Source organism: Eubalaena glacialis, chromosome 10 (genome assembly GCF_028564815.1).
Source record: "Eubalaena glacialis isolate mEubGla1 chromosome 10, mEubGla1.1.hap2.+ XY, whole genome shotgun sequence".
In the NCBI taxonomy this organism is placed as follows: Eukaryota; Metazoa; Chordata; class Mammalia; order Artiodactyla; family Balaenidae; genus Eubalaena; species Eubalaena glacialis.
In genome coordinates this window covers 17,437,631-17,450,427 of record NC_083725.1, presented here as the reverse complement: position 1 = coordinate 17,450,427, position 12,797 = coordinate 17,437,631, and the positions used below count along the sequence as shown (strand labels likewise).

Here is a 12,797-nt window from a genome sequence, read left to right as displayed (position 1 = left end):
CCTTCTCTGATGAGATTTGTCACTTTTGAAGATACTTGCGGACCTATTAAACAGGAATGAGGGGCATGTCTTGTTTCTTTGTTCATCTTTCCCTTCTCTTATAGCCAAGCGCAAAATATAAGCTCAGTAAGTATTTGCTGAATTAATGATTTGGGAGTAATGCTAAGTGAACTACCAACTAAAACAAATGCTCTGGAAACAAGCAATGTCAAACTGACCGCACTATTCAAAAGCTCCCAAATCAACAGAAACACTTAATGTAGAAATGGACAGTAAAAGCTTGGATTTTGTAAGTTGTTTTATAAAGAAGCCAAACGAATATTGATAGCTAGGTTGGTGCTGTGAAAGGAAGCGTCATACCAGCTCTTGAAGAATTTCCATCATGACCCTTGCCAATATTCAATGGCACGTGCCAATTAAAAATGGGATGATTTGAAGTCCATGGATGTTCCCAAACTATGGATTTAGGCAACTATGGGAAAGCAATGAGTAATGCAATAAATTATAGAGGCAACTGAGTAGGGATGTTATCCACTGGTTCTGAAATCTGATTGGTTGAAAGTGTTCCTATTTCTAATTGGCTTTATTCATTGTATAAAGACTGATGAATACAATTATTTGAATAATTGTTATAAGTGGGCAACATAAAGTTCTCCTCTGTAGTTAATTATGAATTTGCAGTTCTCAGGAGGCTAATCCCTCACTTCTACGTGGCCCAATGAATATCAAAGCATTCTACATACATGCTTGGCAGCCACTGAACCATATTGAACGAGGATGTTTCAAGTAGGCAGCTTTACTGCTGAAGGCTTGTTTCCCTGGGGAGGGCATTAGAAAGCTAATTTTAAAAAATAAAGACAAATATGTTTATGAAATATCATTGACATGCAAAGTTTCCCATTAAAAAGCGACAGTTTATACACACCTCATTAAAGATGAAACTGTCATTTTTAATGGCATAAACTTTAAAATACACCAAATCATCTGGAATCTACAGCTCAGATTATGTCTGAAAGTGGGAAGCCATCTAGGTTAGTGACGTTAAATTTGTTTTTGCACTACTATTGTATTTTATGAATCTATAGTGCTCCGCCATAGTTGGATAATTTCAAAATAAATATAATTAGGAAGAGTTTGCTGAAGCACTGAGTGTACAAGTGAGGACAAGCAAAATTTACCTCCTAAAAATTGCTTTGGCTTAGGTAGCTTTCTTTCGTGATAAAAATTATACCGCTCTCATTTTTCTCAAAGAAAAAGACAAAGATGCATTTTGTGAGGCAGAGAATAGTCTTCAAAAGGAAACTCCACCATTTAACAATAAGTGGGAAATTACTTCTGGGGTTTTTCTCTTGAACTTTTCATATCATCCACTCAAGCCCTTCCTGGTCACTTCAATTAAAATGTATTCAACACATTTCTTTAAACTTTGTTAAACAAATCAAAGTTTACTTTTGGTCCATATGGGATCTTCTTTTGAGCAATTAATAAAATCCTAAGGTGCAAACATGATAATTTAATACACGCACGAGAATTGTCTCTTCCGCAGACGTGATTTTTACTCCTTCGTGATGCTGTCAATCACGTGCTGCACATGCCCTAAGCCTCCTCAGACAGTGCTTCTACTGTTGGTATTGTTACTTCTTTCCAGCAGAAATCGCTGGCTTCTAAAAATGGTATGTATGGCGTAGCAATTTTAAACCAGGTTAAGGAAAACCTCAAAAATTAGAAACAGCAAGAAATCCTAGAGTTAGTTAAATTCAAGGTCAAGGTCAAGTAAAATCTAAATGTTTGGGGCTCAATTCATCAGGGCTTCCATTTTCTTTTTTTTTTTCCTGAAAATTTCAAAATAGAATGATCAAATAAAACCTCTAGGAAACAAAACCTTCCCACTGGCCCTAGTATCATTCCCATTATGAAAAAGTAGGCGATGGTCTCTCTCTTACCTAAGCAGCATACGTCTGATCACTTGGCCATATTATGGAATCTGTTACTTCCATCACCAGCCATAAGAGTTCAGACGCCCCGGCAGTTTTAATCTAAATGCTCAGTCAGTCATCCTGTTCTTCCTGCTTTGTCAGCTTTTGTGGAGAGTTTTTCCCTTCGTCCCATTAGCAGAAATTTGGTTCACGCCGTTAAACAGTAGCACATTGTTTCCAAACTGCATATCAAGGCTGAAACACAATCTTCAGGTCCTGCAGCCATTCGTACATAAACCTCTTTAGCTTTGTTCTTGAGTAGAACATACAATGTCTGCAGAGTCCCTTGACTGAATGACAGCCTTCGAATGCCATTGTCGTGTACTCATACAGAGAGATGTGCAGAGGGCTGCATACACAGATGGTGGACATAGAGGTTGTAATAATGCGCACTGCTGGCTATTGTGCTTTAAAATGGGCTTCAGAATTTCCCCGCAATTGAATAGAAAGAGAAGAAATTTCATGTGCTTTTAGAATTCCATCACGGCTTGCACGACTTATAAAGTAAGTCAGGGAAAGGGAGATCCATGGGGTAGTTGCCTAAGGGCAGAGGTCTAGGGGATAAGCATGTATCTAGCACAGGCCAAACATTTTGAAACCAAAACTGAAAGTGAAAAATTATGTCAGAGGGGTTCCCAGTTTGAGTCTCACTACAATTGTATACTAAATTAAAAACTAGTTAACTCATTTGGGATTATAAATTCATGAGATCATCAGCTTCTAATGTACCAAGAGGTAGAAAGCAGAAGGACAGGTAGACTTGAAAATAATGAAATAGCGGTGGGGCGGAGGGGGGGGAGAGACAGAGAAAGAGAAAGACAGAGAGAGAGAGAGAGAGAGAGAGAGAGAAAGAGAAAGACAGAGAGAGAGAGAGAACCCCAAACCCAGAGGAAGCCAGCTGACTGCAGTGCAGCAAAAGCACAAGCACTATTCCAGACCATGGGCATGCCGTCACCCAAAACCTCACACGAGGGAGGTGGGTGGGGGAAGGGAGAGGGGACACACAGGGCAGAAAAAGAACAAGGCACAAGACACTTACAGAGAAGCGCCCCACATTGGAACAAACAAAGAAAAACCGTCACACGCACCCACACATCTATAATCATAGGAACGAGTACACCATCCGTGCTTAACATCACTCATGCATTTCTGCCATAAATTTCAGACCATGTGGTACCAGGATTTGGCAGAGTGTTTTTTGCATTGCTCAACATGCACACATAACACAGGATTCTTCCCTGTCCAGGCCTTAAGGATGAGCTCCAAAAACACAAATGCTCAAGATCTTTCTTCAAAGATCCCTTCCATCACCCTAGTCTAGGAATCCCATTCTTACACTCACATTTATCTTCACTGTACTATCAATTATATCCTTAAAGACACACTGTGGCTGACTGTTGTTCGATTTCTTTTTGGAGAAAATCCATTTGCTTTTGAATCATGCCCATGCACTTCTAACCTTCCAATACATGCTTATTCTAATCAGATATTGGTAAGAACAAAAGGTCAACATACATAAACAACTGATATACTTCATACATACTCTAGCAACACAAGCTTGAATAAAATATTTTAATGAGTCTTCAAAGGGAAAACATTTTGTAAAATTATTTTTTTTCCTTTTTAGAAAAGAAAAGAGAAGTATGGAAGGAAATCCAGTATGAAAACTTTTAAGACCAGTACAATGGTCACAACTGGCTGACCCAGTACGTCTTGTCATTTAAGTTGCCAAGTTACCAAACCACAACATTTTTCTAGGCCCAGATCTCCAACATGAGCATCTCAAGATTATTCTCAAATGAATCGAAGTCACATGGTTGTTATACGGAAGAAGCTGGGTTTTACCCATAAGTCATTCGAATAAAATCAGTTCTATATCCTCATCTCCTTGAAAATGTGGTCCCCTGCTTTGTAACTCCAATCATATTCTATTGCCTTTTCTATCCTGACAACTGACCTGGAAGACTTTCTCCCCCTGTCAAGTAAAATTCTAGATATTACTTTGGCTTTCATTAAAGCTTTTTGCTGTGGGCTGGAGAGTATGCTGTTGAAAAGAGGGGTCAGATCCCTTTGGGAGGATGCTGTGAGGGTTTTAGACAAGTTGGAGCATGTATTTATAAATGCATTTTATAGGAATCAATGTGGGTTATCACTTCTCTCTACCTGCTAAGGAATCATATATTATATATGATGATCATATATATATATATATATATATATATATATATATATATATATATATATATATATATATACACATACACACACACACATACACACATATATATATATTATACTATTCTTACTTCCTTTTTTTTCTCCCCCAATTTCTTGGCTGTAGGTATACTTCTCATTCACTGCTGGTCAATAACGTCCTACTGAGACATTGCTGGCTTAAACACTATTCCTGAACTAGTAAGACAGTGGTTGTTTCTCACAGTACACAGGCATCTCTGTTTCCTGTCACATGAATGCTAGAGTCCTATTCCAAGTGTCTCTTTATTATACCACAAAAAGAGATCACCTTCACTTTCTTTCTCCATAGAGAAATACATGTTGAAATACCAGCATCCTAAGATCAGGACTGGCCCCTAAATTAATTTCTCATTTTTCAGCTCAGGGGACATATTTTTTACCTTGACTACCCCACCCAACTCCAAGACCTACAACTATTAGAGTCATATAACTACACAAATGTTACTGAAGGGACCTAGAAAACAGAAGTCTGGAGTCTTGAGATAAATGATCAGTATCTCTTCAAAGATCTCACAGAATTCAGGAATCTTATGATTACATTTGACCCTGGAGTTAATTATAGAAAGCTCAGAACTTAAAGCATCTTGGAACAAAAGTCTCTTGAACTACATTAAAATAGCCTTAAAGCTCTGAGAATAATCGATAAAAGTCAGAAAGTGCCCAATTAATGATGAAACCTACAAATAACTGAGCTTAATGGAGTGCAGTGTCTGAGATGTAGAGAGCACCATGGCGCATTACCTTGGAAAGTGGAAGTTTTTTACCTAATTGATTTCTCATGATTGTCGGTGTATCTGGCCCTTTAACTAATTTTATGAACTTTTCCCCTTGTGCCAGTGACAGGGAGGGCAGGGGGAGGTGGGTTAGGGTGGGGAGGGATACTGCCCCATACCCAAGTCTGTTTTGCTTTCTCAGAATTTCTCATCAGAAGGTCCAAATATGGGGGGTGGTCAGCCAAGCATGAAGGCCTGACCTTCAAGGACAGCTCACACAGCACAGGTTTTGCTCAGAGATTTCTAACTGGTTAAGTCGTCAAATGCAGGTCTGTTTAAGAAGGTCAGTCGTGCCAGGAAGAACTGTTTCTCCAGAAGTTGAATGAACACCATAGGGTTGGCTGATCACCTCTTGTCATTTAACTGATAGATTTCAATCCTGCACAATGTGCAAAGCGATGTAAATAGGCGCTTTCCCAAATAATTCCCTTGAATTCAGTTATTAAAATTCAGCCCATTTTTAACTAACATATCTTTCTCCAAAGCACAATATCGCCAGGGTGAGATGTGAGCTAAGTAATAAAGTAATATACGGATGAAACATGATTCTCATTTTCTGATTGGAGACATATAGAAAAGTGAATGGACCTATTCCAACCTAGGAAGTCAGTGGAGAAATTCGGAAAAGGATTTCCTGATGCCCCCTGCTGAGCTTTATTTACTCAGTTTTTATCAGCTTTTGGCTAACATCGTGACGAGTTTTTTGTTTTTTAGTATTTTGCCTACAAGGTACCCACACAGAAATGATGTTTTTTAAGTCCCAGTTAATGCTGTTGAAACGTACATATGGTATCATTCTTGTCTGGAGATGTTTCCTGCCAAAGGGTAGCATAAACTTTTATGCACACATGGAGATTGAGGGTGAACCTGCAAGAGGCCATGGAGGTAAATATGATAATTAAAGAAGAACAATGTTCTTCCTCATCCCTACGTCATGAATTTAAACAGGAATCTTCCGCCCTGACCTGTCCTTCAGTCTCGACTACTAAGTGACATAAGTGACTCCTCTTCAAAATGTACCTAAGATTCTAGCCTATGAACGAAGAAAGCAACTGGGCCTTTAATTCAGATGCTATGATTTTTCGGCAAATATTCGGTTTTTTTGGAGTCCCTTATATCTCAATGTCTGGCGGCATTATAGAATTAAGGGCTACGTGCAGCTAAAACTCCTGCAGCCCAGCCAGCCGACAGGGAGGCCTCATCTCAGATTGCAACCATTGAACACTGAACTCACAACAGAAATGACAAGACTCGACATCCTTTCAAGCCTCACAAATTAAGAGTATATTTATGAGGTCAGTCTACTAGGAACACAGTTTCCCTTGAAGACTACATTTCTCTTTTTCCCAGGCTTGCCTTGCCGCTCAGCAGTGCTGAGAAAGTAGATAAACAGTAATGTGGTACCAACCGTGGACTGCTGGTTCTGTCGTCGCCGTGGTGTCTACAGACGGGAACAGAGGATTGGAGGAAGGGAAGAAACAGGAGGAACGGCATGCAAAAAAAGGGAAAATGGAAAAAAATGGAACAGATAATATATGAGCAAGCTTTCAAAGAACATCGCGTGACAAGCAATAATAAATGAAAAGCCAAAAGCATTTGAAGTGAGTTGCACTGTTTTAAGACATGCCTTCAGCTCAAAGCTGCGAGCCAGTGAGGAACACAGTAGATTCTTTGGTTCTGGGGGTCTTGCCAGGATCCATCTACTTGCTAGTCAATAGTCAGGGGAACATGCAAAGTGAGGAGAAACACCAGTGCCAACTCAGTGACTGGTAGATGGCTCGGAACGCATCAAGGCTCAGGACTGTGACAGAAAAGCTCAGTCGGAAGGCTGGCTGAACAACAGATTCATACATTCAAACATTGCCTTTGTTTTAACCCAACCCACCCAGGCGCTCAGGCCTTACGACTGCCAATCAGGCGTCGCTGAATCAATTGCACGTTTAGGATCCTTTTATGGTTCATGCGCAGATGCCTGTAGATGAATATATGGGTTCAAGTTTTCCATCCAGTGTGTTACTTCAGCAGGGTTCAGCTGGAAAGTTCAATTAACTGGGCGGCCAGGGGAATGAACATGTTAAAGGTTTTCAGATTAGTTTCTATACACACACACACACACACACACACACACGCACTCATACTCACCACTCACCCATCCTCCACTCCGCGGATCTTACTATGTTACAATCTAAGGGCAAGAAGTCTTGCATGGAAAACACCCAAGTCCACATAATTTGCCAAATGCCACTGCTCACCATGTGACATTCCAAAAACTAAAGCATCCAGCCGTCCCTTTGCTCACGATCCAGAACCACATTCACTGTTGTGAGCTGCCAGGAGTCCTGCCGTCAGGGTGAATCAGGAGACGGCACGTGAGGTTTTTTCACTGCCAGATGCACTTGTTATGGAAGAAACCGTGGTTTGTCTCTTCTTCTATTTCTAATGCCGTTCAAGTTTTCTCCTTCTACCAGGCTTCAAAACCAGGCCTGCTATATTGGCTCCTCTTCACAGGAAATTCCTCAGGGGACTCCAGAAATTTTCTTTTTCTTTTTGGCTCGAGGGGAAGTGGGATAAATATCTAACAAAATGCACGGCAACATTCTTTTCCCAGAGTCGTTTTAATACCCCTCTTCTAGCCAACTTCATTCCAATGTCAACCCATCTGGCCGGGTTTTAATTTTCAGTTCTATCTTCTCAAGGTGTCTCCCTCCACGATCCCTTTCTGGCCAGAAAGGAGTGGAGACACTCACACATGAGCTGGTCATGTAGAGCTGTAGTGGGATTCTGGGTTGACACTGCAAGTAGTTACCTGTCCTTTTTTTTATCATGCAGCTATTTAGCTGGTAATTATTTTCATGAGTTCTGGAGACACCAAGAGACTCTTTTGGACTTGACAGAGGCAATGTTTAAATGCACCAGAATGCCAAATGTAACTTTTTTTTTTTTTTTTTTTTTGGTCTAACAAGCCTGGTGCTTCTGATTTATAAATATGACACGTGAATTCACACCAGTGTTCCCCTTCAATTCCCCTTTCCTCAGAACCCTAGACCATCAAAATATCAGAGCCCTTCTAAGGAGCCAGAATTAACCAGAAGTCCGAGAGGCCACTACAGCTTAATATAACTTACAGCTGAGTTTCTGAAGAACAGATGAAGGAAAGAAAAACATAAAATAAACCACATCAGAACGCAATACTTACTTACAAGTCTGTATGCATAAAGAAGCAGTTAAAAAACAATACCAAAAATTGTTCAGATGAAACATCTCTACATCAGATGCTCAGGACACGTCTGACATGTCTCCTTACTTGAAACATCCAAGTCAAGGGTTAGTTTGAGGTGCTTTCAATTGGAGGGGCAAAATCAAATGCACATTTGTACAGAAACACTTATATGAAAGTTAATATATTTTATGGCTAGACACTGGCTTCTTTCCAAAATTAATTTTTAAAAAAAGCAATAAACATTTTGGCTCGTTATTTTTGTAGCAGCACTTCTCATATGCTTTATTTTCACCAGGTAAATCATTAGTATAAAATGAAAGAAAGGGGTTGGCGTAAAATCTAAGGGTCCTCAAAAATAATGTCTTAGCATTAACCGACGACTCCCCAATTTACTGTCTGCCTACGTCACAACATCACGTCAGCTTTATGACAAAATCAAGCTAAGGGAAGCTGGGTGTACACTTCCCTGTGGGTACCAGAGAATAAATGAAGGGAAGTTCACAGTGCAGCTTGCCTCCCCATTCTGGGGATGGGAAATCCATCAATTGCACCCAACAGGGAAGAGGAAGGGATGTTGAGAAGGAAAACACACGGTTCTAAAACAGTGAAAAGCAAACACATGTTCAAGTCAAACAACACAGTTACTGCAGCTGGGAATGGCAAAACCAGGGATCAGTAATGGAGACGGCAGCACACACACAGGCTTGGCTACAAAGTTGAGACCGAGATTGAGGGTGTTATCGGGGGAGTCGCTGATTCCATTTCTCTAAGAGCATCTGGTGTGGTATCTGAACAGAGGCTATTTCAAGTAAAGAATGAAAAAAAAAAAAATCTTTAGAAGTGACTTTGTGCTCCCCGCAGGAGAGCACTGTGACAGAATCTAATTCTCCTTCATAATTGCATTACAACTTCATGCAGAAACCACAGACACCCTGGCTCTGAAGTGAGTGCGGCTCTGTGAAGTAGGATTTATTAAGGTATCTTAATCAGGAGACTGGAGAGATGTGCTAGCCCACCCCTGTGAATCAACTTGTGGGGTCACTATATTGTTTGATAACATTCTAAGTGTACAGGCAAAATGCAAACAGTAACTTTCCAATAGAAAATAACGTAGGCTCTAATTAACTTGAAAAATGAGAGTGCCTAATTGCCCTAACAGAGGCTGTTTCAAACTTCATTCTGCGGCTGCCTTTAAAAAATAATCTTTGCGCTAGGCCTAGGAGAAAAATAGGTCACAGGAAGTTGAGCTGGACTTGCGGTGGCGTAGGGTTATGAAATTAAAAAAGCCTCTTTGAGCTACTGTCTCTATTTTAACTTTAATTACAATGAGGGAGAAATTTATTGTACATTTATTTTATATGGTCAAGAAAAAACAATCCCACGTTCCTGCAAACCCAGTTAAGTGTGTATGGTCTCAATAGTCACTCATTTAGCTGTTTTATGAGTATAATTAAACAAGGTATCCAAGGGCAGGGCCTGCACTGCTATTTGAAAGATGAACATTTCACTGAATATCGACTTTCAGTCTCCCAGGCATACAAACAGTTTATGGGACCCTACCTTGAATAAATTAAACATCACCTATATTTCACATGGCAGTATCAGATATTTTCAAAATCAAAAGGCTCAGACAATGTGTCAGATTAGAGACACCATCCATTTAACCAAGTAGCAAAAAAAAAACCCCAAAACCAAAAACAACAACAAAAAAACCCGCATGCGAGGCAGCTGGGCAATGTTTAGCTGAAACAGTCATGTGTAAGCTCCACTGTGGCATATTCTAATCCTTTCATATGGATTCTCTCCAATTTAGAATTGTTCATTGAGTGTGACAGACTGGGGGTTTAAAACTAATCCATAAATTAGTCCGTGGTCTCAAACACAACGGGTGCCATAAATGAAAATGAAAATCCAGGAACGAAATTAAATTCACAACCTTAAATACTTTTTCTTCTCCAACCGCTCTATGGTACTCCTGCTTTATAATGCCCAGATTCACTGGAAGGCTGCATTTGGGGGGGAAGGGGGAGGGTGTGAGTAGGGTGTACATTAAAAAATGCATAGGGTAATAACCCGGAGAACCCAATCTGCTCGAAAGCAGAGCTTAATTGTAAAGAATTTAAATTCTGCCATTTTGATTGTCATAAGCTTAAATGAAAGCATGCTAAGCAGTCCAGACATATTTTAATACACTTTCCCTCGGTTTATTTTCTTAACTAAAGTCAATAAGGAGCCAATGGGTTTTCTTAATTGAATTCCCCTTCAGTTTGTGTTATGGAGCTGCTTTAAAGCTAGACGCTAGGGTAGGCAAGGAATTCCCCTGACGGTTTTATTCTCACGATGGTGCTGTGCTGGCCAATATACATTAAGTATAGTTCCCTCTTTTTCTTTCTTTTTGACATATTTGAAATCTATTGAAAGCAAACATACCTGCTGGAAAATTAAACTTTGAAATTTATTTTCTACTGGTTTCCTGGTTAATTTTCTTTCCATCTATGTTCAGCTTTAATTAAACTCCCATCGCTCAGGGATGGGAGAAATGGCTAGGAACGGAACTGAAGCTAAAAGGCCCGAATAGGAGACCCATAAGAAAGCTTTCTTCTGTCTTCCTGTCATCTCCCCTTTGAGTGAAGAGATAGTGTGCCCCGGAACAGCAGGAAGGGGAGTAGGTTGTTTTTTTTTTCTTTTCGGTTAATTTCAAGTTTTGTTAAAAGCTTCTTCAGAATTGTTCACAAGTGCTACTGTGCCCCTGAGATCTTTTCATTTGCAAACCAGATGTTCTCAAAATAATAATAATAACAACCACCTGTACCGTGGTTTCATTTAACAAGGAAAACAATTCCTATCCTATGTTGTGTGTCAGTGCTGGGCGGGAGGAGGGACAGAGAGGGGTGAGGCACCGGTGAGGGGAGGAAAAGAGAGGGATGCAGGAGGGCGATGGTGGGGAGAGGGGAGCAGCTCTAGAAGTAGTAGTTTATATTCATCTCCTGGAGGGCTGGGTCCTTCCTGCCAAGTCCTTTATTTCCCACCACTGAGATAGTTCCAACTTTCTAATCCTAAGAAACCTGTATTTATGAGATTATTCTTTTGCACTGTTGTGCATGAATCTTTAGTATGAAAACATGTCAATTCCCTCTCTCTTGGATTATTTTTCAACAAGGAACATAAGAGTATGGAAATGATGATAGAAGCATTAGGAAAAAAAAAAATCTCACTGACTTCCCATCTCTCATTCCTTTTTTAAAAAAATGCAGAATCAGGTGACCTTCATCACTAATCTCTTCCATTCCCTCATAAGTCAATATGGGTCAAAAACTGTTTGGCTATGATGCTATTTGTAATAAGTTTATCGTCATCAAAAAAAATAAAAATGTACACACTTAAGACAGTATGGAAAAACATGGTCCACGCACTTTTGGGGCAAAAACTTGGAAAGGGAGCTCATTACAAAACAGGTGGCTCATGAGTGTCTACTAGTGCCCTAATAATATTCTTGTCACCAGGCATACTGGTATGTATATCACTAACATTCGATAAGTATTCAATAAATGATGAATGAAAAACAGTCTTAATGGAGTAGATGCCAACTCTCGAAAAAAGGCAATTTAGTAAACATTCTAGGATGAGAGATGTGTATTTCCTAGCAACAGTGGCTTAATATATATCCCGAACATAAATACACACAACAGACACAAACACCGACGATGGATGCTTGAAGTAAAGTCAGGCCTTCATGCTTAATTTCCCAAATGCCATCCTTTCTTATCCACATCCTATCCATTCTTTGATGGCACAGACCAAATTCTACGTCTCCTGTGACAGTCTCTTCAATCTTCTGAATTAGCCCTAAGTGCACAGTATCTCCTGCTAAGGAGTTCCAGTGGGTATAACCTATTTCCTCAGCTATATTTTAAGGGGTTCCAAGAATTTTCTGTCTCCGTGGGCACTAGCACAGTGCCGTACATATTATGGGTCCTTGATACGCGTTGAATGAATGCCTAAAAGCATTACCCCTTATGTCATGCAGATATCAATAGCACAGAGCAGGAATCATGACGCTAAGACCCTGGAAAACAGACAGCTCTATGTGGAGCAAAGCTCTCTATTGTAATTTAGCTGGTCATGCTACAGAGTCAGTCTTAAGACAGGTGTACTTCTTTCCTTTGTACTTAGGAAACTGAAAACATGTGCTTGGTTGTTGAGTTTCCCCAATTTGGCATCCGCCTGAAGGATAAGGGCTGTTCTCACCTTCTTTATTTATGTGACCTGACCCACGTTACACACACAAAAAAGCTTAGGATGGGAGGCTATGAATGCCAAAATAATAATGTGAGCCTGGGGGTGGGACTCACTTTCTCCAAGGTATATTGGGTACTGAGTGATTAGACACCAATAAGAAAAACCTTACTGTTTTCTTTTCCAAGAAACACCAAATATTTAATTGGATATGTACTTTCAAAAAGAGAAAAACTCATTTAGAAATGACCTACTTCATTCTTATGAAAGGATTCTTAAATGTGTTTCAGAATTTGGCCCTGTAGCTATTCATTTCTTATTCTAAGGTGATTTTAA

General features: G+C 39.9%; 1 protein-coding gene across 3 annotated transcripts in view; it reads right to left on the bottom strand.

Annotated features, from left to right (window-relative positions):
* The window catches only part of CADM1 (cell adhesion molecule 1), a 330,596-nt gene that overhangs the window by 14,968 nt on the left and 302,831 nt on the right, over window positions 1-12,797 (bottom strand). For 2 of the 3 annotated variants that reach the window (XM_061203807.1, XM_061203808.1), the window contains exon 9: window positions 6,414-6,446. The exons of the other annotated variant lie outside the window; for it this stretch is intronic. In XM_061203807.1, the coding sequence (XP_061059790.1) occupies window positions 6,414-6,446 (33 nt within the window). The remainder of the gene's footprint in view (window positions 1-6,413; window positions 6,447-12,797) is intronic. 3 annotated transcript variants of the gene reach the window in all.